The sequence below is a fragment of the Acinonyx jubatus genome, chromosome D2 (assembly GCF_027475565.1).
Source record: "Acinonyx jubatus isolate Ajub_Pintada_27869175 chromosome D2, VMU_Ajub_asm_v1.0, whole genome shotgun sequence".
Lineage (NCBI taxonomy): Eukaryota > Metazoa > Chordata > Mammalia > Carnivora > Felidae > Acinonyx > Acinonyx jubatus.
In genome coordinates, this window is record NC_069393.1 from 69,666,104 (window position 1) to 69,693,870 (window position 27,767).

At 43.7% G+C, this 27,767-nt stretch overlaps 1 protein-coding gene across 12 annotated transcripts in view; it reads right to left on the reverse strand.

Moving 5' to 3' along the window:
• Positions 1–27,767, reverse strand: part of ABLIM1 (actin binding LIM protein 1) — a 293,568-nt gene that overhangs the window by 18,078 nt on the left and 247,723 nt on the right. For 7 of the 12 annotated variants that reach the window (XM_053207807.1, XM_053207810.1, XM_053207805.1 and 4 more), the window contains 7 exons: positions 18,616–18,693; positions 17,737–17,892; positions 14,458–14,493; positions 13,424–13,553; positions 11,102–11,209; positions 2,724–2,828; positions 880–927 (listed from right to left, as the gene is read on the reverse strand). In XM_053207807.1, the coding sequence (XP_053063782.1) occupies positions 880–927; positions 2,724–2,828; positions 11,102–11,209; positions 13,424–13,553; positions 14,458–14,493; positions 17,737–17,892; positions 18,616–18,693 (661 nt within the window). The remainder of the gene's footprint in view (positions 1–879; positions 928–2,723; positions 2,829–11,101; positions 11,210–13,423; positions 13,554–14,457; positions 14,494–17,736; positions 17,893–18,615; positions 18,694–27,767) is intronic. The other 5 variants (XM_053207815.1, XM_053207809.1, XM_053207813.1 and 2 more) reach the window with 3 other exon arrangements.

Below are 27,767 nucleotides of genomic sequence, written 5' to 3' on the forward strand. Positions count from 1 at the left end.
GACTCATTAATGTCAACTAGATTTTAATGGCAGCCTTCAACTTTCCAGGCATGTTATGTGTATAATTTTCTGATGTCACCTGAAGACCAGTCTTGGCTTTCTATCCATTCACAAAGATTTATGGCATCTAATCTATAGAGACCTAATAATGGTGGAGGGAAATGTGATCTACCTATGGTAATATGATTTCCTGGGTTTAAAAATTCTCTATTTCCAGAAAAGGAAAACACAGTTATAAATCCGTATTAGGGATTTTCATTTGCAGGAATTTCAGAGAGTGGCTGGCCTAACTTACTGGTTTTTGTCTAAAAGAAAACTGAGGGGCAGAGAAATCATGTCCATGATATCATAGAGCCATTGAGGGGAAGGGCTGGGGACCAGGGCCTTGGTCTTGGGTGTGTCCTATCCATTCCACTGCAAGGTGCAGACATCTGGGGAATTGGACAGTCAAGTTAATGTAGACTTAGTCCAGCTAAGTTTTCTAGGTTGCTGGCCTTCACTATTTTAATTACTTCAACTAATTAGAAGCTCAACAAAATTACTATAGAGGCTGGTTAAATTATTTGATGGCACATACAAAAAAATGGTATTTGTGAATTATTGTGTGAGCAGTACCTTCCCTTCTTTAGGAATGCAACGATACACGGTTTCATGGGCTCAAAGATTTGCCTAGGAGTTTCCTAACCAAAGTAAGCGTTCTCCATCTAGGAAAACCAATCTCACAACATTTGCGTGTTAGGGAACCATAAAGGCATAACACGCTGGGTGCCCCAGTTTGATTCTCAAAAGCAGCAGCAGGGAAGCCTTTCAGAGGACAGACAGCAGAGAGTTCAGCTGATATCACTACTTAAAAGCTACGCGGAGGAAAGAGGGTTTTACCATGCTGTTTGTAGATGGGTGGTTTTCGGTAAATGTTGATCCCTTGATCTGTGGAAATGAAAAGCAAAGGTGTGTGATTATGGGAACCGCTTCAGCAGTGGGGAAAAATAGATCAACCAAGAGGCAAACCAAACTGAAGACTCTTGAACAAAATCAACCCAGAAGGTTAACTTTTGTATTACAAAGATTGAGGTTACTAGAAGAAGGGGTCACAGGAATGAGTGAATCACTATAGACAAGTGATATGGAATCCTTTGTAATACATCTTAGGATAGATAGAGATGCAATTCATTCATGAGCCATTTACTGCAAATACACACTTCACTAAAAGTGAGATTAAAACAGGAAGAAACGCAAGCAGTGGAAGGGACTCTAGTGGTGAGGAAGACATAACCAGTTTGGGGAAGATCCCCAAATTGCTACTGTCCAGAAATTGAGCTCCCAGTAGATACCAGGGGCTCAATTTACTTTTTAGCTAATGAGTGGAACAGTGGAAAGCAATGTCATATAGTTAAGAGTAGTTATTTTAAAACATAGACATAGTTCTTATGTGCAAGGCTAGTCTGATGTCCTGACAGGATGGACGTCTGAGAAAATTCCAACTTGTAGAGGGCAAATTTAAAAAAGAAAGAAAGAAAGAAAGAAAGAAAGAAAGAAAGAAAGAAAGAAAGAAAGGAAGGAAGGAAGAAAGAAAGAAAGAAGCCAAATATTATTCATTTGTTATACAGGACTGCATCTGATTATGCTACCATTTCACTTTGACTGCAAATGCTCAGGAAATTTCAAAAGGTTTGCTTCCTCAGAATCATGGCCACTGTATCTTGGTGGGGGCATTCTTCATGCAAAAAAAGTTGCAAATGTACACAACACTGATTTTAAAGTTCAGTGAAGCTTTATTTTAAAAGGCAGCTCGATGTTAGTGGTATGAATCTCGGTGAGCTTTCCTCTGTTTTATCAGGTAAGTTTGGAATGCAAAAGAAAAAAAAAACGATTATAGATTCTGAATATGTTACCCCTAATGGGTAAGGTATTGAACCACTTTCAGTAGCTAAAGAAGTAAAACAATGTACTTCCCATGGAAAAATGACATCGTGACCTTGGATGGCCAATCTTGCCCTTACAAATTGAGCTGACTGTAAACATTAAGAGAATGATGGGTCCTGGGATTTCCAGTTCTTGATGGCAAATTACCATTTGTACTGTGACAGCAGATGCTTATGACTTCAGCAAAGCTTACAGCACCAAGCCTAAATTGCAAGATATCATTGTGGGCTAAGGAGGTAGTCAGTTGGTTATGCACTGCAGAAGGACCATCCAACTAACTGATCCAATTTTACACCTCTCTGAAAAGTCCATAGAAAGATTCTCCGCATGGGAGACAAACAGGAGAAAAAAACAAAAGTATTCTCGAGATGTTGTGGTTCACCTAAAGGTCCACCTTTAGGATGAGAAGGTAACTAGGTTGCCATTGCGAGAATTGTCAATGACACCAAACCACAGAGTGATATCTCAGGAGGCACTAATATAAAGGTAAAATTAAAATCTTAGTCCAAAAAAAAAACCAAAAAAAAAAACAAAACCCAAAGCAGCTCAACCCTTCTTCCTTCACCCTCTGCCTCTGACCTCCCTTCAAAAAATTTTGAGAAAACGTAAACCTTCCATACAATCCTGGCATTTCGCATCCAAAACTCCTGAAAGGCCCTCTAGGTCAGATCGTGCAATTTAGGGTTTGTCGACTGTGTGCATCCCAATGACGAGAGCATGAGAAATGAGACGAGACAGGTAACAGGGCTACGTTCTACACCGTGACAGGACACCCCAACAAAGACCGTGTCAGCTCCTACCTGGAACATGGAAATGTTTAGGGGCCTGAGCGTAAGTTGGAGTGACAGGGCGGCTGTCTGGCCGGGAAGGGAGAGGGGAGTTCCGGCCGCTGGACGGCTCATTGCCTCCAATGAGAAGAATGGAGAAAACAAAATGAGGGAAGGGACAGCAATAAAGAAAACAGAGCAAGCATAATCAAACTTCAACACGACAGACCGGGAGGAGGTATACCAAAAAGGAGAAACGAAAGAAACAAACTCAGTTTATCAACTTGGCTCACAAGGTGATAGAAGGTTACGTTTTGGGGCAGGAGAGACTTGAGCTCACGTGGGACTGGGTTAGAAGCAGCTAGCGGTAGGGGGCGTCATTCCGATGGCATGCGGTTGAAGGCCGTGAGCTAGCAGCAAACTGATTAGATGGAAGGTACATGAAGAGTCATGGAAGGTCACTTGCTAATGATTCAGGATCAGTTGTCGGACGACGAAATCCCAAGCACGTGAAGGGGCAGGATAGGCAAACCCAAATACGATCACTTCCAGGCATGATGGCAGAGGCTGGCAATTGCAATATATTTCTCCAAACGGAAGGCCACGTCTGGGAGCCCGCGTGGCCACCCAGTCCCTCCCCTCAGCAATGCAAAGTGCCTGCACTACAGCCAACGTTTCTGTTGCCCCACTTTGAAATACACACCACGGAGACAGAGCCCTTTCTTTTAGGAACTTCAGGACCGCTTATAGCACTCTCCGCCTTTCTCTTTAAAGGCTCCGCTCCACTCAGATGCCACTCAGTCCAGCAATTCCCTCTGCGAATGGACAGCTACCGTGGCTGGGCACTGAGCTATATGACTGGGGACACGCAGGTGAACGAGACGTCACTGTGGTGGGGAGTGGGGCTCAGAATCTACCTAAAGAGACAGACTGTGACACGTAAATGCATACCTAGGGGAAGGGGCCCTGAGTTCTTTCAGAAAGCTGAGATATTAGACGGAGTGGGGCGTCAAAGAGTAAGCACACCAGGTGGGTGGGTGGGTGGATGGGTCAAGGGATAACCAGACCCGGATTCCAGAGGGCTTGAACATCACGAGGAAGGAAGGGCCATGGTGTGTGGGAGCAACACTGTGGCTGGACAGCAGGCTGCTCTTGGATGGGAGAATAGCGAAGGGGCTAGAAAAGGTTGCTGGCAGGTGGCTGCAAAGCCTTGAGTGCCACCAAAGCCACCATCGCTCCCTTGTGACCAGGATGAACTGAGACCTGGGCTCAACTGGCCAGAGATCAACTACTGCCCTAAATTGTCCTCCCACCTCGTGTCTGAGTAAACATCGGCCCCGAGAACACACCAGAAGATGTACTGGCAAAAATTAACGGATTAAAATGCAACTACTTTTGTTACTGAGTTATAGGACTTCTTTATATATTCTGGATGTAAGTCCTTTGTCAGATGTTATGATTTGCAAACATTTCCTCCCATTCTGCGGGTTGTCTTTCACTGTCTCGATAGGGTCCGTTGAAGCACAAAAGTTGTATGTTTTGATAACGTGTAATTTATCTATCAGTTAAGGCTAACAGTTTGAAATAACTCTAGATCTTTACAAAACAGAGCACGAGCCGATTTCTTTAAATAAGCCACGCCGTTCTAAATCTGGCCCGCAAAGTATGAAAGATGTCAATTGCTGGAGTTTTAAAATGACGTGCTTACTAGGGTTTTAATTTCTTAACACGTGTATTTTTAGGTAACCGGAGCACATATCTGGACTGAATGGGCAGTGCGATCTTTCCAATATGATCTGAATTTGTCCCTGGCTTAAATGTAGATGCCAGGTTTTTAGTTGTTATGGTCTGAAGCCTTTCTCTTTTTTTCCTCAAGAGTCACCTTCACATCTAGCTCCCGATGCATTATAATGTAGACTTTATTTAAGTTAGATATCAGCTTCCAAAAATGATGATGCTTCACCCCAAACTTCTGATCTATTATGGTTAATTTTTTTAAGTTATTTTTTCTTTTTCTTTTTATTTTATTTTTAATTTTATATCTATTTTATTTTTTTAAAGTTTCATTTACTATCACTCTCCTAACGAGAAATAACCAGCTCGTGTCTGAAAAAAAAAAAATGAGTATAAAAGACACAGGTAGAGGCAAGGAGGGGAAGGAAGAATGTGGTTTTACATTTAGAAGTAAACCCTGTTTTCAATCGCAGAGTGAATTAGAACTAGGTCTCATTCATCTTCGTGAGCTGAGTCTAGTGCGCAGCCTAGAAGTAGGTCCTAATTAATGTCTGCAAACGAATGACTGAAGTGGCCTGCTAGAGAATTCCATAGCTATTAATGGCCTAATTTAGTCAGGCACCACTGCAGGATTAACCATCATGCTGCTCTTGATTAAAGGCAGCCAAATGTTTGTATAGAACCATGGGGTCACAACAGCACCCCCTTTTTATAACTTTCCACTAGATCCTCGATAACCCCCATGTAACCATTTCACTGCAGAGGAATTATTTACTCCTGTAAACATCAGAAATTATTCACAAGAGTAATCCAGAATTGAAAACCAGAATACTTCTTGTGAGCTGTTCTCAAAAGAAGGTCTAGAAAAACGGTTTTCTTGCCTAATTTGAGGTTGCCTTTTTTTTTTTAATTTTTAATGTTTATTTATTTCTGAGACAGAGAGAGACAGAGCATGAGTGGGGGAGGGGCAGAGAGAGAGGGAGACACAGAATCCGAAGTGGGCTCCAGGCTCCGAGCTGTCAGCAGAGAGCCCGACGCGGGGCTTGAACTCACGAACTGCGAGATCATGACCCGAGCCGAAGTCAGACGTTCAACCGACTGAGCCACCCAGGTGCCCCGAGGTTGCCTTTTTGAAGACTCTTTTTGCATATCCTGAGCACTGGCTGCTATGGCTTCTGAACCATCCTGCTTCCTGCCCGTCAACTCTAACCTTCCTGTACTTGTAGAAGAACGTCAGACATCTCAGGGAAATGTTCTCACAGATTTGGGTTACAATACCCAATCGGACGAGATGCCGTTAACATTTGTTTTGACAATTATTAGCCGGTGTCATGCACACACAAAAATATCTGCATATGTGGGGTGCAAAGGCTGAAGGGTATCAGAATCAGCATTTGCCCAAGCATTAAAGTCTATCATGCGGAGGCTGTGATGAGTGGTTGTCTGAGCTCCGGATGGGGGAATTCGGGCCGAATGCTGTCTCTTGTTGGGCATAGTTCTTTATTTGGCTGCATATTTCAGTAACTAGTGACCTTTCTAGTCGCTTAAAAAAAAAAAAAAAAACAACAAACCCTTACTCCTATGTTCAAGTCCTTGTAAATAGATTTAATGCTAAAATCACTTAAAACCTCCCACAAAACATTTTAAAACACTAGGTGAAGAGAGACTCAGCAACACATCCGTTTAAGGGATTCTGTGCAGTATGATTTCCACATGTCACCATGGCTCATTAGGGACAAGGTCTCAGAATACTCTTGCTAGATACCAAATTCTTAGCCCTTGAAATACCAAAGGCATTAAACATTTTTTTGGTGTTTTTTAAAAAAGCAAAACCCTCAAGATGAGCCCTCTTTCCTTATTCTAACTTAAACACCCTATCTTGAAGTGGTAAAACTTTATTCTAGAAGGAAATAACTGATAAGGGCCCTAAAACAGTTACTTGTACGCTTAGTTCATTACTTAGGCAAAGTAATACATGAGGTGTTAGATGAAAGAGGATATACGGAAGGTATTTCCATCATCAACATTATCATCACCATTAGCTTGGAATGGAGACACTGTTTAAAAATTATATAATAGCGTATCTGTCGTAGAATATTGCTATGTATCACATTCATAGCCATTTTGTTCCTTAAATAAGTCCTTCCTTGTACTGGATTGTTCTTAGTTGTGAGTGATCTTAGCTACTATGATGAGAATCTACCACGTGGGTCACCTGGGTGGCTCAGTCGGTTGAGCGTCCGACTTTGGCTCAGGTCGGGATCTCATGGTTTCGGAGTTCGAGCCCCACGTCGGGCTCAGTGCTGTCAGACTGTCCGCCTGTTAGCATGGAGCCCGCTTTGGATCCTCTGTCCCTCGCTCTCTGTCCCTCCCACGCTTGCACTCACCCAAAAATCAATAATGAAAAAGAAGCTACCGTGTATTTATATTTCTTAGCCTTCATTTTTAGCTCCTCCCATATCAGCCTACTAAGCCAATTTTTCAGTCCTTGAGAGATCAATCACTTACAGGGTTCTCACTGTCCTTAACACATTCAAATGCTCTGTCCTTATTTTCAATCTTCTTTTTGGTACCTGAGAGCCCAAGTGACAAATCCTAAGACAAGTAGATCAAAATGGCCATGCATGTGTCTGCTGGGGGAACATGCTAGAATACTGCCTAATTTTCTGGACTCTAAGTGCTTATATTCCAAAATATAAATGAGTCCTTTGAGGGGACCTTAAAGTTGGCAGCATCTAGAATTTCATGACAGAGTTTCAGGATTGCTGGTTCTTGTCTAAAGTTTCAATAAGCATCATGGTTTTCTTGAGCAAGTGTCAGGTATTTGCATCACAGTAAATCACTTCTATGGTGAAACAGAAAAGATTCCTTTCAAAGAGACTGAATATATGTAGCCCTCCTGTTCACAAATCTGATTTATACTTTGTGGACACAGAACATAATGTCTAAGAGTATTTCAAAGGGGAGGGAAGAGGAACTCAGCAAACATAGCACAGACCAAGCCCAAAACAAAGTGAAAAGCTTTCCAAATCTCTAAGCATGCCCTTGTCCAAATGGCCCGACAATGACAGACCAATACAGAATGCGGCTGCAGGGAAGGTTAGAGAAGAGAAACAAAGACACACCGGAAAACAAGATGGACGTTACAGAAAATGGATGGAGAAGCCAATGAAATAGAAAGACAGCCTGTGATGTGCATCTCAGCTTTCCAACATGCAGCATCCCCGGTGCCATGAACCCTGGGGGCCGGGGCCCGTGCATCAGCAATAAGGACCAGGAAGTGGACTTGGGAAATGGGGGGGGGCTGAACTTCTGGTCGCCAGAGTGGTGCTTCTACTGCTTCGAGATACACATTCCTGCGGTGGACATCCTATCCTGGCATCCTCAGACTGCCCAGATTACATTGGCTTTATAAGTAACTGCCCCAAGATCATAAGGCGAGCTCCACGATAAAAAGTGAACGTTCCCATGAAGGGCCCTGGAGGACTTGGTTCCATTTTAAAGATGCCTTAGATTTGCTTCTCAAGTGGTCATAAGTTCCCTCTGTGCTAAATTTTCCAAGTGCTAGAGAGGCCTTCCTGGTCTAATGGATGGATACGTGCTTTTCACAATCACTAAGAAGTCATTCCTTAAAGAATCAGTATTTAGCCAATCGACTATATTAAGCTCTTAGAGCAGTATCTTTAATGTACAAATTCTCCATGGTTTATTTTGTAGTTTAGCAAAAAGCTCATCTGATTTTGAAACTAAGCATTGTACTGTTATGTACATTACATTTCGCATCTGATGTATGTAGACTATTTTATAGGAGCGGACTATAGACATATGGAAATGGACCCTTAGATGTCTTTCAAGTGTGAGGTCAAGCTCAACCTAATGCCTCTTGGCCTAATGCTCTCTACAACTGAAATCTAGAATATTTGTGTCAAAAAGTTCAAATTCAGTCTGAAGACAGAAAAGAATGGACCTCTGAGCCTTGAACGATCCAGGTTTGAATGGCATGGGTCCACATATGCGTGGATGTGTTTTGACTGTAAGTTATCTTCCTTTTCTCTAGCTTACTTTACTGTAAGAATATAGCACATAATACATATAACATGTGTGTTATATGTGTATGTGTTAATATGCATTCATTGTGTTAACTGTGTTAAACGTGTTAATTGACTGTGTTATTGGTAAATGTTCCAGTCAACAGTAGGCGATTTGTAGTTAAGTTTTTGGGGAGTCAAAAGTTATACAAAGATTTTTCCACTGCGCGGGGCGGGGGGGGGTCGGTACCCCTAACCTCCACGTTGTTCAAGGGCCGACTACATATCTACACTTTTAATAAGGTGCCATTTAGGCACACAAAGGTACTGTTGAGAAGTAAAAATTTAAGTGGCTGAAAGCAGCTGTTTGCCTTAGGCTCAATAAGAATGCAATTTGCTAGTTAAATAGAGATGGCAAAAAAAGTTTGCTTTAAAAATGATATTTCAGGGGCACCTGGGTGGCGCAGTCGGTTAAGCGTCCGACTTCAGCCAGGTCACGATCTCGCGGTCCGTGAGTTCGAGCCCTGCGTCGGGCTCTGGGCTGATGGCTCAGAGCCTGGAGTCTGTTTCCGATTCTGTGTCTCCCTCTCTCTCTGCCCCTCCCCCGTTCATGCTCTGTCTCTCTCTGTCCCAAAAATAAATAAACGTTGAAAAAAAAATGATATTTCACGTATATTTATACTGAAACAGACGCCCCTAATATGAGTGAGGGATGGGGGGCCCTGTCACTCCATCGGTGTGACCCTTGACCAGGGCCCCTTCACCAGAGAATGGAGTGAAACAGCGCAGTCAAAGGTGCTTTAAGGGCACAAAGCCGAGGGGGAAACCGTCACAGACAAGGTGAGCCCAGTGCTTGTGACACACTAGGGCACTTGACCTCACGTACCCCCAGTGACCTAGGAGAGGTGTCGTAGGTGAGGTAGCAAGTGACACTCCAAAGGTTAAGTTGACAATCCAAGGTGCCACCGCAGGCACAGGACACAGATAATATTTGAACCTAGGACTCCGGCGTTCATTTGCGTATTCCAACTCTCCATAAAGCTGCTCACAGACACAAGATTTTGTGTCTCGATATCTCGTGATGTGTGTATTTGTACAGACTTTGTGTAACTTTACAGGGCACGTGGCATTTTTCTTCCTACGGGAAGCATCTCCTTTGAAAGGTAAAACATGTAATAACCAAGCAAGGCAGTTTACCTCTTTGAATCAAAAATCTATTTCCTCTGTCATATTCGAAGCAAACAAATCTTAGTTTGGCCAAGGGTTTCTATATTAAAGTCTCTTTAAAATACATCTCTGAAGTTTTTCAGTAATTTCTTATGGCTTTATAAACATCCTCTAAAGTATTTTGGTATCTAGATAACAAAAGGCCCCCCCCCCAATACTAATTAGCAATAATAATTTTAAGTAATCTGTCAAGAATTTTAGAAAGTGCTGCTCCAACTGGAAAATGCTCATCTCTTTGCTAATGACAAAGCGTGTGTGACTTCAACAAGCATGTCAGCAACATTATTTTTACAGCACAGAGAATGCTAAAGTGGCACACATAGGATAAGTGCATGCGGATTAAGGGCAGTGCATCTATATTTTAGGACTCGGTGGCTCAAAAATCCAAGTGAGCCATAAGAAAATAGCTTGGGTAGACGGTAAATGAACGCTCGGTCAGCTGGAACAGCATTTTGCGTACTCGGTAGCCGCGCTCGTGATCTGAGCACTTTGGAACACCGAGTTGGGATCTGTTAGGTCTGCCTCAAGCCTTCTACCAAGACACTTAATATAACAGTCCGGTTATAACAATGTACTGGCCTGGCACTCCCTCCTTCAGCTACTGTCATTGGTTACTTTGGTTCAAATCAAGACTATGGAAAAAGTTAGCATCCTTCTGGGAGCTCATACTTATTTTAAATGATGGCCCCTCTGAAGCCCCTTCAAGGCTCTCGGATCCCCCAACATACGGAGGTGAACAAGGGCCCCCGTTGAGGGCTGCTTCAGAAGCATAACGGGCAATGAGGAAAATGATGGGAATGCCATAAAGGGAATGGGCAGGAATGTGGGGGCAGAAACAGAAAACAGAAGGCACGGCTTCTCTTCAATGTCACGCAGAAATCAGGACCAGTCAAAAGAGGATTACCCTTAGGGTTGGCTCAAGGAGAGACATTTAAGTTACACTGCCATCAATCTTTCTATACTCTCCAAGTGTTTCAATACCACCGAGTGGTTAAATGGCTTCTTACCATTAAGACAAGTTTTGGAGATTTGTTGCTAAACAGTGGTACGTTTTGCTGAGCCATGTCACGCATCAAAACCAGGAACATACCCCAACTATATATTATATTTTGCTTTTGACACACGGAAAAACAAAATGATAATATATGGGGTTTTTTTTCCCCCTAAGCAGTAGATAATGAATCTTCTGGTCTTAAACATACTTCCTGTTTCTTCATCTAGAGCCCTTAGAAATGACATATTTCTCCTACTGAGAGATGCCATGCCAGTTCTAAGACGCTGGGTGTAGTTACAACACACGCAGGCATGCGGAGAGGTCGAAAGCTGGGAGCTAACTCTTGGAGATCCACCTTATTAGCCTTCCCAGGGTGCTAATAAATCTCCACTATGCGGGGTGCCGCCTGGGGAAGCCTGCCTCCTTACCTTTGATATGGGGAATGAAGTGGTGTCGGAAGGGGGAGTTGGGGCGGGAGTCGCTGTGGGTGGAGCTGAGGCTGCTGGTGCGCAGGCGCACACCAGGAGACAGCAGCTCTGTGCGGCAAGGAGTCAGGGGCAGGGCAAGGTGGAAACAGAAAAGAAGAACAGAAATTAACACAGGAGCAGGGACAGCATCCTCGTTCCAAGGGAGGGGGCGGGGCGGGAAATAAAGAACGTTAATCAGGAGTCTGAAAAAGGAGGAAGGAAAAAGGGTTAAGAACGCACCTGCTAAGGGTCAGGCAAAGTGGGGAGAATGTGCAAATAGGCTCAGGTCGGTAGAGAGTCACTCTCTGAGAATAAATGGCTTTATGAGAAGGAATGGCCACCGGGACATTCTCTGTCAGGATGACACCAGCTACTGTTGAGCCAGTACCGGTGCATCATCTAGATTCAGAAATAGCTGCTTTTAAAAAAAGACACCTGGCCAAACAGAACCCCCCTGACGCACATGTGAAAAAAAAAAAAAAGACAATTATTTCAAGAACCTTGAAAAGAAGTACTTATCTGTAAGGGTCAGATTCTTTTTGTTTGTTTGTTTTTAAGCTGCAAACTTCTCCCATTAGAAGTTTAATTTTATTCTGCCTGCGGAGAAGGAGGGACCTGTTGGTGCTCCCCCGGTGGCGGAGAGCTACTTAGGATCCTGCGAATGGCGTGGTGGCGGCACTGGGGGACCGGCGGCTTCCTGATCTTGGAAGGAGAATGGGCCATTAAAACCAAACCCGGCCCTGGGGGGGTGCGCACCACCACCTGGCATCTAGGACCCACGGAGTGGATAATCAGAGGTATCCGATACCGACCATAACTCTGCTGTCAGAACCCCGCCGACTCCATGTGACAAGGACAGATCTTGAAAAAATAACCGTAAGCCCTAATAATCAGATGTCCATAATATACTGTGGAGAGGGGGAAGTGCACTTAGAATGGGGAACGTCCTAAAGGCTGCTAACATCAGAATCATGGCTGGAACAGACAAATCTTTCAGTGCTCAACAATGACATGATCTTTTAGGGAAATAATTTCCCTGGCTGACCACCCCCTCGCTAATCGGGGGCCTATAGAACAATAATTTCCCTGTAGCCCTACGTCATCCTGACAAGGTCATGGCCATGGCCTCAGTGACCTCAACATATGCCCTATAAGGACAGGCAGTCACATAGAGGATTTCTTGTCCCCCACGTAGACAAGGGCTTAAATCTAGACCCAGGTCCGGGACATGAATAAAATGAACATAGCTGCATACCAAAAAAAAAAAAAAAGAATCCATTTCCTGAAAAATTCTCATGTAACATAACTCAACAAATACCAAGTACTTATGACCTAGGGGGAACTATACATTACTGAAGAATCATATACTAAAAATTCGGTCCTCTATGAGTATTAAATCTATAGCCTTAAGGAAAAGACTGCAGCCTTTTTATATTCTGTTCATTTCCTCTGGTTTTATTTTATAAAATAAGTTAGCACATGTCCTGTTCTCATCAGCCTGTGCAGAACAAGAAGCTTAACATGAAGTCTTCGAAGATGTACATGGCCACCAAGTTTGTCTAGAAGGCCAGAATCTCCTTGTGGGAATCTACTTCTCAGAGAACCCTGAATCCGTGCTGGGATCTCCATTCTTCTGTTCCACACATGAGACACCCACTAATAGTCATAGGGACTACACCGTGCATAGTCACCTGAAGTCCACACTATTTGATACTCTCTATCATAACATGTCTCTATTGTTTTTCTGTTTTCCAAGTCTGGCTAAAAATCTCAGGGCTAGAATGGATCTGAAAAGTTATCAAATACAACCCTGAGGTTGTATATAATACTTCCTTCTAGAAGGTGCTTACCCCAGCATGCTTAGTAACACCGTGCTCCTGGACCAGGGAAACACAATAAACACACCAGCAAATGGCTAATGCTGGATTTTAGATGATGCTGATGTGCCTAAAGGGTGCATCAAATTCTTTTCTTTGGAGATCTTCATTCTAAGTCTCCAAGTGATGGGATCTTCTTCAAGTCTAAAAATATTTTTTAAAAAGGCTCCCTTGCTTCTTGTTGTTCACTGTCAAAATGTAATTATTTAATAAATCATAATGAATAGAACCATAAAATAACACAAATTGTAGTTGGATTTAAGTGGTTTTTTTTTTTTTTCTGGGAAAAGAAGAGATCTATTTGGCAGCTAGATTCTTAACGTACTGTCAGTGGTGGGGAAAAGAAAAATCACACAGCCAACACAGACTATCATATAGAGTGAATCTCGGGAACAGGTGCCCTTACCAGGTCTGTGAAAATGCTGGGGAGAGCGAGACGTGGTTGGAGTGTAGCTATGGCGGCTGTAGACGGGGGAGTTGATGGAGCCCTGGCTGGTGGACCGGTGGATCACCCGGTCCCGAGCATCCTGGTAGCCCTGGAAAGAGAGTATGAGAAAGCAGGAGCGTAAGACACTCATTCAGGCTATCATCAGGTCCAAGGGAAGTCAAGTTCTACAAAGGCTGCCCCGGAACTATCATGCCTGCCTGTTCATGTGCACATTTTAGGGCCATATCCTTAAATACGTATGCAGAGGAGCATTCTGTGGTTAATGCACTTTGTTTGAAACCAGTAGTACCCGCATTCGGCCAACTTTTAAGAAGGAAAATGATAAATCCCAGTGTCGACAGAGCTCTGGGGAAGTAACTCCGATGGTCACGTTTATACTGTGCTTTTCGGTTTTACAAAGTGTGTTCACATACGTCATTTCATCTGATTTGTGTAACAAGGAAGGTAGAACACAAGGGCTGACCTCCCTTCTCCACAAAAGCAGAATGTTTCAGAGCAGGCAGGAGACCCCTGTGTAGGCGTGTAGCTCATGAAGGCAGAGCCCGCTTCAGGACCAGCCTCCCGGCTCTCATCTTACTCCTTGTTCTGACTGCCAGCCCACACTGTCCCTAACATTGATCTGGTGACACTTTAAGTTGATTTGCCTGGAGAACAAGCCGGTAGTGGCCTCAGACCCAGGAAATTCTACTTCCCACTTTGTGAAACAAATCCCCAGGAAAAACAAAAAGGGATCTTCGAATGGAAAAATGTGCTCAAAGATATCTATCATACTACCACTTACAAGGATAAAACTTCCTCAACAGATCGGGGAATAATTAAGTGAATCAGTCATATCAATTCAACGGAATAATATACCACCACTAATGTTTTACAGACTAGTGGTATTTCTGTTGTGGTTTCGTTGAATGTCCTCCTTCAAAAATTCCAGTCTAGGAAAAGTCCAAGTTATTCCCCAAATCCCACCCGTTACAATTTTCAAAAACGGTACTTACTTCTGCTGACGGAGTCGGAGATAAAGTCCTTGGAGACTGGAAGAAGAAAAGAGAATTTAAAGTCACAGCGCGTGTTAATTCGTTTTCAGTTTCCTTAGCTGTTTATCAGACTCACCTGGAAACAGTATTCAAACTCCAATGCCAGCTCCCTTTGCCCATCCCCTCTTCTGGTTCAGTGAGTTGAGAATGGGGCTCAGACAGGGACACAGAAACCAAGATTCTGGGAGGCTGGCGCACATCCCTGCCTGAGAACGGTGGGGTCCTGATAAATAGGTTATCGCGCTTGAGATGCTTAAGCTACACAGATTGGAACTATTTTCCCCCCTAGGCTCAAACTATGCTCAATTTACTAGTATGAGTCACCGTGTCTGCCCGAACACAGACTTCTATAAACGTGGCTGTCGACTGAGGTACAACCACGGCAATCATGTAAAATTGTTTGCTAACCGGCTAGTAATAACCAGGTCTGTGGCATCCAGCCCTTTTTCATTGGGACACCTGTAGGACTCACTCCCCTTCCTCGTGAGGTCTCGACTCACATGTGGTGCCACACAGTGCTTTCTGTGACTCCTATTTAAAGGAGCGAGCCGGCCCCACGTGCTTGTTCCTCACTCTATTTCATTTTTCGTCTAGCACGATACCCTGTACGCCTGTATTAGGTATCGTTTGTTGTCTGTCTCCCACATTCCGCTGCAGGCTCCACGAGGGCAAGAACTCTGCCCCTTTACGAGGAAGTATTACAGTGACTAGAGAGGCTCCCGGCACGTGTGAGGTGCTCAACAAATATTTCCTAAATGAATGAATGAAATGTTTACAATTAAAATGCCAAAAGTATTCAAATAGAATGAAATGTAAATGAAGCACCTGGCCAGTGGTGGACTTCTCAGCTTCAGAATTTGCCTCTTACGCCCAGTTCGCAAAAAGCACTTGGGCTCTCTTGCGCTGTAAGATTCTTCGAGCCCCACGGTCTCGGCTACAGCGACAGCCCATCCCTGGGGCGTCTTAGCTGGGTGAGAATGGGCCCCGTGAGGGCAGGAGCCAGGCCTGACCCTGCTGACAGAGGCTTCTGGATCTTCCCTACTCATGCCTTCTGAAGGCACAAATGGCTACACAGAATGTCAAGTTCATTCCTCCGGTGCTTCTAAATTGGCACCACAGGGATTCTTTGGGAAATGTGTTAATAACAACTAAAGGAATAAATAATCACATAGCTTGTCAAGTTTTCTAAGTCGCAAGATTTCATGTGTTGGGGAAGAGTTCCCAAATATGTCTGATTTCTGATCCGGGGCCATCCTCCCACCGAGATTCGGTCCTCAGAGAAACGCACAGGTCACCACACTAGGTAAGGACGGTATCGATGCTGAGATCCCCGCTATGAGAGAAGCCAGCATTTCTGTCGAGCACGTACGTGCCGGGTACTGTTCCAATCGAAATATTTCACTTAATCCTCACAGAAGTCTCTGAGGCAGGTATTAATTACTATCTTGAGTTTACACATGACACTGAAACACGTACTTTTCCCAAAGTCGTACGGTTAGTAAATATCGGAGTCTGACTTGAAACCCTAAAATGTGCGCTTCAAAGCCCAAACTTTTAGCGCTTGATGTTTTACTGCTCAAAACGGAACCGCTGGGAAACACACACCCACACACATACCCCCAAAACCTAAAACGCCGTCATACAACTCACCTCCCCCCACTTATCTGACTTGAATATTAGCAAATTCTCATCCACTTGCTCCAGGACCAGCTCCTGCGCACTCTGTTCAGGAACTTTCCTTTTTCCTTTATCCCCCTATGCAACTCTCCAGGGGCCAGTGGGAACTGAACAACGCAGGCCAATCAACCTGCATTTGAACAGCTGTAGATGCAGTTACAGACATGTGACCACTAGGGGGAACTACACGAAAATGGATACCCCTCCTGCCCCGGGGGCCATTTCAAGGCCGAGCTATGCTCTGGAATAAAACCCAAACTGAAACATAAGTAAATAAAAAGAACAAGATATATTACAGTTATGAATAAATATAAGCATCGGTATAAAACAAATACTCTATATGGATATGACTGAGAACAAATTAAACAGAATGACCGTGCTTTCACGGCTTTTTTTCATCTAAGATCTCAAAGCGCCGTGTGCTGTTAAATAGTTTACAGTCTGTTTTAACCTTGGTTGAACAGCTAATTTCAGTTCGGTACTCGGGCAACATCTCTCTGATTGGACTCAAAAGAGTCTACAGATGATTCCAATTTTCAAAATAAAAAGGGAAACAAGTTTAGATCAAGTTGAAAATGCCAGAGGAAACAGCCCAGAGCCCACATGACTCAGGCAGGAGGTGAGAGCAGGGAGCCCCCAATGGGAAGGGATGGGAAGGACCCTAAGGGGCTGAGAGGCTGTGCTCCAGCCTCTGGACCATTGATGTTGGGAGAGCATGAATAAGCCCCAAGGCCACAGGTAACAACTTCAGTTGTAGCTGTCACTTGCTGAACATTTACCAGGAGTCTGGCTCGGCCAAGTGCTTTAATAGATGAGTTTATATGGATTAGTTTTAATAGATAATAAATTATCTAGTTATTATATAGATATTAACCTTTAACAGACAGTTTATTTAATCCTTACTAACATCCTATGAGGTGAATTCTGTCATCCTGTTTTATAGATGAACAAACTAGGGGTCAGAATGGTGGTTACATGGCCAAAGTCATACAAGCAGCATGTGGGAGTTCCCAGGTTGATCCCAGGTAATTTGATTCCAGAACCCTGGCTCACATCACTGTGCCATACCGCGGTCTTCACCTCTCTACTCTTCCTGTTCTTGCACATTCTAACTGTCTTAAGGTGCTGCAGACTGTAGCTGTCATAATTTAGGGTGTGTGTTCTCTTTCCTCATGATCCCCGTGAAGAGACTTCAGTTTGTCCCCAGATCGAGACCCCAGAAGACTCTCCCTCCATTATTCCGTCTGCCCAGCTCACAGATTCTCCCCTGACAACTTTGACTTCCTTCCCAGCCTGCCCGTTCTGCTATCCCACAACCTAGTACTAACGCTTATTCAACCTTCACTGTTTTCTCTGGCTGGCCTACTCTTTCACTCCTCTGTCACCTCCTGAGCCCAGGGATGGTGTGATAGGTTTTTGGGTACCTCAAAGCTGGTAGGGAAGTCTGTAAATAATGGGCAGTCCAAAGGACCCTCTGGCCTTATTTTGATTCCAATCAGTTTTTCTTACACACGTGATAAAAGAGAGGTTGTTGTATAACTCACAGCTTCTAGAATTTATTACCTCTCCCAGGCTCTGCCTCTCCTGTTTGTCCTCATAGCCCGAAGTGTAGAAAGGCTCATAGGTAATAAGATCTGGACGCTCAATATCATATATTGCCTTGACCTTGGGAATGGCTGCTAAATCCTTATAATCCAGGATTTCATTGTCCACCTTTGCCTGGCAAAGTTAAACAGAAAGAAAAATTCTTCAGTCTCATTTCTTTGGGGAACTTTTGTTAGTACATTTCACATCCTGCTCAAAGGGTGAAGATCTTAAAAATAAACAAAACCCAAAACATTTTGCTTAGTTTTAAAAACAAAAGCATTCTGCTTTAGAAAGTTGCCAATTTATACCATATATTAATCACTTTTTTTTTTTAAGTCATCAGAAGCTTAGGAAAAAGTCTATGCAGAATAAACCAAGTAGAAAAGCCTAAAAACCTTCAGGATAGTTTTCCTAAATTTATTACAGAGATGGAAAAGCTCAAACAGATGGTCAAAACAAATCCTCCCAGATGGCTAAAAACAAGAACTGCATATTTGATCAACTAAATATTTAAATACCTTTGCGGCAGAATTTAAGAATACTCAGTATCAGCATTCTGGAAGGTATAATTAATCCCCAAGTATCTATACCCTACTTAGGCACAGCAATTTTGAAACTCCTGCATAGCATTGTTGCATTTTATGGGTCACTGACATTGATGGCCACATTCGCATATCAATTTAATTACCCGAAGGAAAACATGATTGAGAAGGCTGATCTTCAAAAATGAAGACTGGATCTCATAACAGAAACAGAAGTCATTTCCAATTATTCTATTTTGGATTACCCCCTCCACTATCACAATCTGCTACTTTACCTGCCCCGGAAGCATCTTTTCCAGAAGCAAATACTTACATAGATAGTATGACCTGGGGAGCCAGGGATACTGGAACCTGGTCTAGAATAAATGCTTTCAGAGGAAGTCCTGGTAGGCTGTAAAGTAAACGGCACCTTGTAAGATTTCACACCATGGCTTCCGAATCAAGACTGGCCTGCATCCCTAGCATTTACTGAACACTAAGCTGGCTAAAAAAAGATGTGTGACTATTCTGAAGAAGGGAAAATATAACCTAGAAAGACAGAGAAAGGAGAACTGGCTGTGCAATCAGCCTTGAAAATGCATTTGGGGACTTTTCTTTTTACCGTCTCTTCCTGGTCCCCTCCAATGCCTTCTGGCTCTACCGTCCGGCACACACACATTTCCCTCCACCTCTGTTGCCACAACCCCAGGCCCAGTCACCACCTCCGCTCATCTGGACGATTCCAATGACCTTCTCTGCAGGTTTCCTGCCTTTGTTCTTGCCCTCTTCAAATCCCCTGGAGCCCAAGGGCCAGAGAACTCTTTTAAAAACAGGGTTTAGATGGTTACTACCTTGTTTTTGGCTTCAGCAACCATTTAGAATAAAGTCACAACTCCCAGGGCCTCAGGGTTTTGCTTCTGCCTTCCTCTCCCCTTTCTCACTCACTACCCACCATCACTCATGGAACATGGTGCACGTCCCTGCTTCAGGGTTCTTATCTCAGCTCTTCCCTCTGCCTGAAATGCTCTGAGCCCCAGTGTTACTGGATTTTTTTTTTCCTCCTTCAGTCTTGGCTTTAAATATCACCTCCTCAAAGAAGCCCTCCCTGATCTCTCAATCCAGAATGGTTACCCTTATCTTCTCTCAGTGTCACTCTTAGTTTGCCTTCATGAATACAATTTATAATTCCCATGTTTTTTGCTGGTGGGTTGGTTGGTTTTCTGGATCATGTGTATTTTCCTTATGAACTTTAGTCACCACCTCTGACCTCACGGGACATGCCTAATGTTTCATGCAGGTAAGTGGAAGGCGTAAATATTAGCTGAGGGAATGAGCCAGAATTTGTCGTCTGTAAACACTGTTTGTGGACACTTGACTCACGTTAATTCCGTGACTCCAGCCTATCCCCACAGTCACTGAGTCACTGAGGTAAGGTTAGTGGTTGGCCACTCGGAAAGAGAAAAGAAACCAGACTTTATAATATATGCCTTGAGGACCCTGAGAGTGAGAGGTGGTGACGGTAGTGGGCTGGAAATGTATAAAGTAGGGTTAACTGCCTCCCACCCTGCCCAGCACATTCTGGAAAGCTCTGCAAAGAAAACCCAAGGACTAGCCTTGAAAGACTTGCTGCCCTCTGTACAGATACTTCTTGGAGATGAAAATTTTCAGTTCTCCATTAGAAATGGGATTTTTCCTCGTCGGTACTGTTTCTACTGATATTTGTCACCTTGAACATGAGTGTAACCGAGCCAAAAACCTCCTCTAAAAATAAGGATGTTGCACCACTAAGTGATTCACGTCTGAAATAATGAGAGCAAACCCGGCCGGCCAATTCAAGTCAGGCAGTGATTAGACTCAACAGAATTCACTTGAGGGGTGTGAAATATCGTTCTCATGTCTTTGAGACACACAGGGTGGAGAGGGGTTGGAGAAATCACATTGTGCACTGGCCCACTGCTTCTGGTCCCCTTCCCCCAAACCTGCCACATACAACTACCTTCCTCCTAGACTTCAATTTTCAAATCACGTGCCTATCTCGATAACGAGGAAATTCTCAATACTAAGTATACAGAGAAAGGAAGGATTCACATAACAACGCTACTCAAGAAGCCCAGTTCCTCAATCTGCTTCCCAATGAAATGTAAGGGTGACTCAACCAAAGCGTCGCCCTTCTTTAAAAAGAGAGGCCACCCCTTAATAAAGCTGAGCCAGGATGCCTCTCTGTGGGGGAACTGTTCACTACAGGTAGCCCTTCAGCTTCAAGTGGCCAGGAGCCAAGACGTGCCAACTCAATATCAGAATGAAACCTGGTAAGTAACCACCCAAGAATATTAACAGGAGCTAACATGGGTCGTCTGCTTACTATGTGGCAGGCTCCGTGCAGACCATCTCCCAGGCTTGATCTCACTTCAGTCTCCTCCATAACCCCTTGAGGAAGACATCTGTTTTGCAGATGAGGAAGAAGGACGCAGGCCCCAGGCTCCACAAGTCCTCAAGTGTCCGGATATGAAGCCAGACACCCTAGAGATGGAGCCCAAGCTCTTAGCCCCTGCACTACAGTCTCCCCCCTATTGGAAGGTAAATGCCGCCATTTATTTGTCATTAACACAGCTATGGGACAGATGAGAAAAAAACAGAAAAAAACTGGAGATCAACTACCACAAGAGTCTGCCAACTGAAAATGTTTTCATTGCCATTAACGCCAGAGGAACCCTGCTGTGGCTCACCATGTCGGGGTGCGACAGGAGAGGGTGCAGTATGGGACAGCCAGACGTCTTCAGTCTACTGGCGTTGCTATGACAAAGTATTGTTTTCATTAACAATTAGGACATTGTGTGAACAGCCAAGGAACACGCTGAGCTTTGGGGTCTCGCCCATGTCAGTCACCCTATCTCTGCCAAACATGGGTCAGGGGACACTTTCTGCCTTTCCCGTAGCGATGCACCTGGGGGTGGCTCTGAGGTATCTTGCTCCCTCGTGTACTGCGCATACGGAGAGGAATGTCGCTGGAGAGCCACGTGAACACATGCCCCGGACGGGGTCTGTAATGCTCTCTTCCAGGATGAGGAACTCCATGGAAGAGAAAGGTCCCTTGGCTGAACCAGCCTGTTTCCGTTCAGGCTCTCTTTCCGTCCTTCTTCACCAGATTAGGGAACCTGAGTTGTGCAGCTTCCCTCTGAAGCATTCGGCTGGTTCATTTGCACCATTAATATGGCGGAGCTCAAGGTTTGAAGGGTTGTTGGTCGATCTGAATTCCCGTCAAGTCCCATTTCATTCTTCGGGGTTTTCAGATCTGAACCACCTCCATCTGGCATACACCTACCCTGGGTTCTCTGATTCTAAAATACATATTTTAGATTTTTATAGGCAGACAGTGTTCAAAATCAGTTCGGCTATTCGCCAAATCCAATGACGTTCTGGCTCTTGTGGAAAGACCAATCTTCCGTGAGTACCTTCAGACCATCTAGCACTGGGAAATGCTCAAGATGTCTCCTGGAGGTTCAGAAACTTCTCCTTGTTTCATTGCATTTACTGTTGCTGCTTTTGCTTCGTTCTGGTCTCCTAACCTTCCTGTAAACTCTATTTCCACAGGAATCCTGCTTATGGGTTGAGTTACATCCTTCTTTTCTTACAATGGCCCTTCTTCCTTCTGTTTTCCTGTCTAAAATGAAATAACGGGAGAAAACACAACTCTGTGTAGTACAGGACAGGGGGGTGAAAAGGCTGGTTTTGGGTCAAGAAATTTGGTTCAAATCCTGGCTTCCCTACTTGTGTGACATCAGGGGAGTGTTCCTTTTTCTTTCCTTTCTCGCGTTCTCTCCATTTTTCTTTGGACTTTTTTGAGCTTCAGCTTCTCATTTATAGAATGGAGGAGAGGGTACTAACGCCTAATAGAGGGACAAAGGAATCAATAGCTATAAAGCTTCAAACACCCTGCCCAGCATATGGCAAGTACCCACTTTCAGTATTTTCCAGACATTGGACATTAGACTGGATTTCCTAAGTCTGTTCATCTCACATAGTTTAGGAGAGCACTGCCTGTTTTGCTCTTCACGATAGAATAGTCCTTTCAAATGTGAGCTACATGGACTAGATGTCTCTAGAGCTGTCTACAGCTACTGCACTTGCATACTTTCCCATCAGAACTCCGATGTGTGAAGTATGTCGGACGAACAGTCAAACTGACAAGTGCCCTTCCCCTTTTCTGAGAGCTCTGTGAAGTGACTGTACATCCTTCTGCGATGGTGACTTCCTGCTTACGTCTCAGCTTTACCGATCAATGCCCTTTCCATGCCTGATGGCAAAGACCTTGCACAGGCCTGTCTTAGCTGCCAGAACGGTTCTTGGTTTGCGGCTTCTTCAACTATGCTCAAGGCTTAAACAGCACACGTGGATTCTTGCCTGTTTGCCACAGTTCCTAACGGCTCCTGAAGCGTACGTGCTCCACCAGTGGAGGTTAGAGGTCCCTCCTTTACGAAGATAATAAGATTAGCTTTTAAAACTGAACTATTGTTTTGGGTGTTTTTACAGGGGGTCTTTTAATCTTAAATATTTGGAATTTTACATTTCAATGCTAAATGTCTCGAGTTTGAAACAGGTTGAACTTTTTAAATGAACATCTTTATTTTTAAAAGAAACCCTTTTGGGGTGCTTGTGTGGCTCAGTTAAGTGTCCGATTTTGGCTCAGGTCATGATCTGACAGTGAGTGAGTTCTAATCCCACGTCGGGCTCTGTGCTGACAGCTCGGAGCCTGGGAGCCTATTTCTGATTCTGTGTCTCCCTTTCTTTCTCTCTCTCTCTCTCTCTCTCTCTGCCCCTCTCCCACTTGCACTCTGTCTCCCAAAAATAAATAAATGTTAAAAAAAGAAAAAAATGAAACGCTTTTATTCTTTCAGCTGTATTTTGCCCCCGGATTAACCGATAAATAACTTGCTGGGCATCTCTGACGGCCGAGACAGGTTCAAAAGGCACACAGCTATCTTCTAATAGAGCAGCCCAAATCTACTCCAATTGAAACTCATTTCACCTGAACAGCAACAACTTAACCACCACGCTTTCCATCTCTCAAATCCCGCTGACGGTTTCTTCTTTACCTGGAACAGAACCCTAGTGTCACCGTGCTGGGCTACAGCAAAGTTTTACAAGAGGATCCCCATTTCCACAGATGATCCTTATATGCAATTATTTAACCTACGTTACTATTTCAACCTGTTCTGGTATCCAGGTTAACAACAGTGACCCAGCAATTACTAAACAATAGCCCAATGGGTCAGCAGGCTTTGTAAGCCTCTAGGAGAGTTATGAGGAACTGAAGTACTCTCTTGCCTATACTGCTCTCCCTTGAACAGTGCCCAGGTTCACAGCATCGACCCACTGTGCGGTGGAAAATCCACGTGTAGCCTTTGACTCCTCCAAAACTTAATTACCAATAGCCCACTGTTGAGCAGGAAGCTTTACTGAGAACGTCAACAGTTGAATACGACATGTTTTGTATGTCATATGTATCACATACTATATTCATACAAGAAAGTAAGCTAAAGAAACGTAATTAAGAAAATCCCAAAGAAGAGAAAATACATTTACAGTGCTGCAGCATATTTATGCATTAAAAAAGTGTATGAGTGTGCCCATGCAGTTCAAACCTATGCTCTTCCAGAGTCAGCTGTATTATAAATGAAGGTAATTTCAAATGTTTATCCTCAAAGGTATGCCCATTTCTGTCCTACAGAGGAAGGAAGCAGGATCTGTGATTAAGCTATTAGAAGCTGATGCAATTTACTTATTTTCCTTTAAGCACCTTTTCCTTCATGCCTTATGGAAAAACCTAATTTGAAAGCACAGTGGGAAAATTCGGTTCTTTTTTTTTAATGCCATCTTTGGAAAAAAAAAAGGCAAGGCGAGAGTGGAGAAGGGACAGTAGATAGAGAAAGGATTATAGACTGGCTGTGATGTCTCAAAGGATTTTTCTAATAAAATTAGGCAAATAATTGAATCTTTATTTTGGCTACAGAAGGAAAGGAACTTCACTGAGAACCTTCTATTGTACGTGGTTGTCCACACATACTCAGCAAGCAAAGGGTCCATATGACCTACATTTATTTCCCCAGCACATGTTCAGGGACTCACTTTTGATTTCAAAATAGTTTTTCATTTTTCTCAAAAAAAAAAAAATCAACCAAGAGAAGTCTCACCAGAAGACTAGTAGTTCATTCCAATGGGGAAGAGAAAAACCCCACAGCCTTTGATCACTTATAGTAAATACACGTCTTTTGAAAACACCCGTCTTTTTGTTTTCTGCATGAAATCTTTTTTAAAAGCCCTCTAACTACCTTGCAGCTGACTTTTCCTCTATGCCTTGACTTGGTCCATCTGTCCTACCATTAAAAGGCACAGTCACAAAGTGAAAATCACCCTGAAGACATCTTTTTTATGTTCCCATCCAGCTCTCATCATTCTACTGACTATGAAACACTTACCAGAGCTCTGCCTGGTGAAGAAGCAGAGAAATTATATTTTCCATTTGCTTTCATTATGGGCCACCATAATGTCTGGTCCCCTCTCAGTTGGGGGGTGCTGGAAAAGCTCTCTGCTTCCCTGCCCTCCCCCCCTTTCAGCAGGAGCAGGGGTGCAACGACTACCCATCTACTTTGCATTCCCCCAAAGCCATGCTCTAAGAAGGGAGAGAAACTACAGGCAACTGGCAGCCAGAAGGGAAAGAGTTTATGAACGCCTAGGGGACAACTAATGATATAAGGTGACTGCCACCTTATACGAAGTGCTGCTGTGATTGACAGTACCTGCCTTGGGTTTTTGTCCCAGTTCACTAGACAAGGTGGTGATAACAGCTGCAGAAGAAGGAATACTTTTAAAATCTACATACATTGAGCATTCACTGCTAAGTCAAGAAAGGGTGAAATTAACTCCTTTGGAGAAAGGAACTTTATGTTTCAGAGGAAGCAGGAAGGACTCGTGGGCACACATTCCCTTCTCTGCAGTATGACAAATGCCATCAGCCTTTACTACGGCCAAGAGCCTCAATGTCTTTTTGCTATAAGTCATAGCCCCTAAACATACTCATGAATTATAAAAACACACCAAAAAAGAATGAAATATTCGAATAAAGTGAAAGCCTGGAACGAGGCGGTATGTTATTGTAGTGATGCTAATAAGACAAAACCAATATTATCCCTTTGAGATATATGTACAGATTCTAATTAGCTCTTTTTAAAAAAATATACACACACGGTACATGTTTGGTATATTATAGGTTTGCAGGTGCATACGTTATGCTAGTGAATGTTAGTTTCAAAAGACAAAAATCTCATGCCCATTTTGTACGGCAGTCCGTTCATGCTTTAGTCCCCAAAGGCACATCAGAGAAGCTCCTTTTAAGAATATAGCAAATGATCCACTCCAGATTATTACAAACTGAGTCCTGGGAATATCATGTGCTTTGTCTATAATGAATTACAGCAGACATTACAAAGGTTAGTACTGAGTTTTACCTATAGACAAAATTTGCTATTCATATAAAACTTTTCCAAGTAAATAAGACTGGAACATGTTTTCCTTAGGTAATTTTCTTTTCATCATTTTCTTTTGCCTATACCTCAGCATGAGGAAAGAAGGAACGATAATGAATATAACAATTCATTATTATATAAATAATGAAATGTCTTTCCTCCTATAAATTTCCTCCCGGGGCACAGGGTGCTGACTATCCTGTAGGAGTACAGTTGGTTTACCTAATAACTAAAAAGGTTTGATATTACTTGGTGAAATGAGCCGCTTGTATAAGGCATCTAAAAGATCAACATATCTGTGTGACTTGAGTTTCCAGGCTTCTTCAAAGTGCTGGTCTGCTGTTCCTCAGTGGCCAATGGGTGAAGGGAGACCTTGTCAAATGGCCTATTTCTTTGCCAGGTCCCAAGCTGTTTACAACTTTCTGTGATGGAGCTCAAGCTGACTTCATTGAGATTTATGCCTGGATAATGGGAATCGGATGTCCCTTTTGAACAGGATAGGAAGAGAGTGGTTATTAAAAACAGAGCTCTCTCTCTCTCCTCTAACTCACCACTGCTTACGATGCGCCCCATCTTTAAAATTTAAGGGTCTGGAGCAAACCAAGAATTTCACACTTGATGATGGTATTTTTGTTCAAGTCGTGAAAATGCATCATTTGGCTATAGCCTTAGGCTAACAAAATAGAATCCTATTTGAGTTATAACGTATACTTTTGGGAAAAAGACCCCAAAACCGTTGAAAAAGCAACTTCTTGCCAAACGGAGGTACTATTCGCAGTGGGGGGCAATCTTTGGCTGTTGTGCTAGATTCATGAGACTATAACTTCATTGCGTGTGAAAACCCTGCTACCGGAGCTGAAGCTTTAAGACAGAATGAAGATCACGTGACAAATGCAAGCTGGAGAGCAAGCCGGTATCATGGGCCAACACCATGTAGCCGAGGCCTGGAATCTGCAGTTAAATCTTGCCCGCTGATGCCCGGGGAGCCTTGGGCTGACCTCCTTCTGTAGATGAGGAAACTGAGGGGGTTGATGTCTAAAAGGTTTCTTTCCACTCTAAAAATATATGCTTCTAACTATCTTCCAAACCGTTTAATAAAAGAAGGTAAACTTTTAATAAAAGCAGGCTGAGCAACACTTCTCAGCCTTAGTGCCGTTCTGGCAGGCATACACGGAGCCCAGGCTAAAATGCTCTAGTGTAACCTTGAACTGTTAGCAGAGCTAAAAACTGGGTTTCATCTGGGCAGAGAGAGGATTGTGGAAAGTTATTATCATTTCACAGCTTTCAGTGGGTTCTCAAGACCCCCACGGAAGATATTGTGTGTGTGTGCAGGAAGCACAGTCTCCTGCCTCACTGCTCATCTGGAGGGCTGGCTGAGCTCTTGCCTTGCTTCTGCATCGTCCTACGGGGCATGCTGCTCTCCTTCCTACCCCCAGCGGACTTAGTCCGTGTGTAATGCTCCTCTCCTTCTGCTTTCCTGACTTCCTCTCTGATGCCCGGTGGTGTGCTGGAAAGAGCATGAGTTATGGGCTCAGAGACCCGGCTTCCAATCTCAGCTCTACCCCTGACCGGTGGTGTAACTCTGGGGAAAGTACCTAACTGTGATCGGTCTCAGTCTCTCCATCTGTAAAATGGGAGTGAGGATAGCTACCTCCCAGGGATTCTTAGGGAGAGCAAATAGAGTACATTTAAATCCTTTGGCCTCTGCAGAGTAGGTGCCTGGTCTCTTGTTTCCTTTCTCCACTTCCCTGCTGCTTTCTTGAGATGAACCACTCCCTACCCAAGCATTGTGTTCCCCTAGTTCCATGCTTCTGCGATCCCCCTCAGCACCCCCACCCCTTTCTCATCATGTCCATCCAGGCTCCAAAATTCAACTCAAGGACCACTGTTCCCAGGGAGTGCCCCTTGGGACCCTTTCTGTCACCTGACATTCCTTGATCTAGGTGATGTGCTTCTATACCAT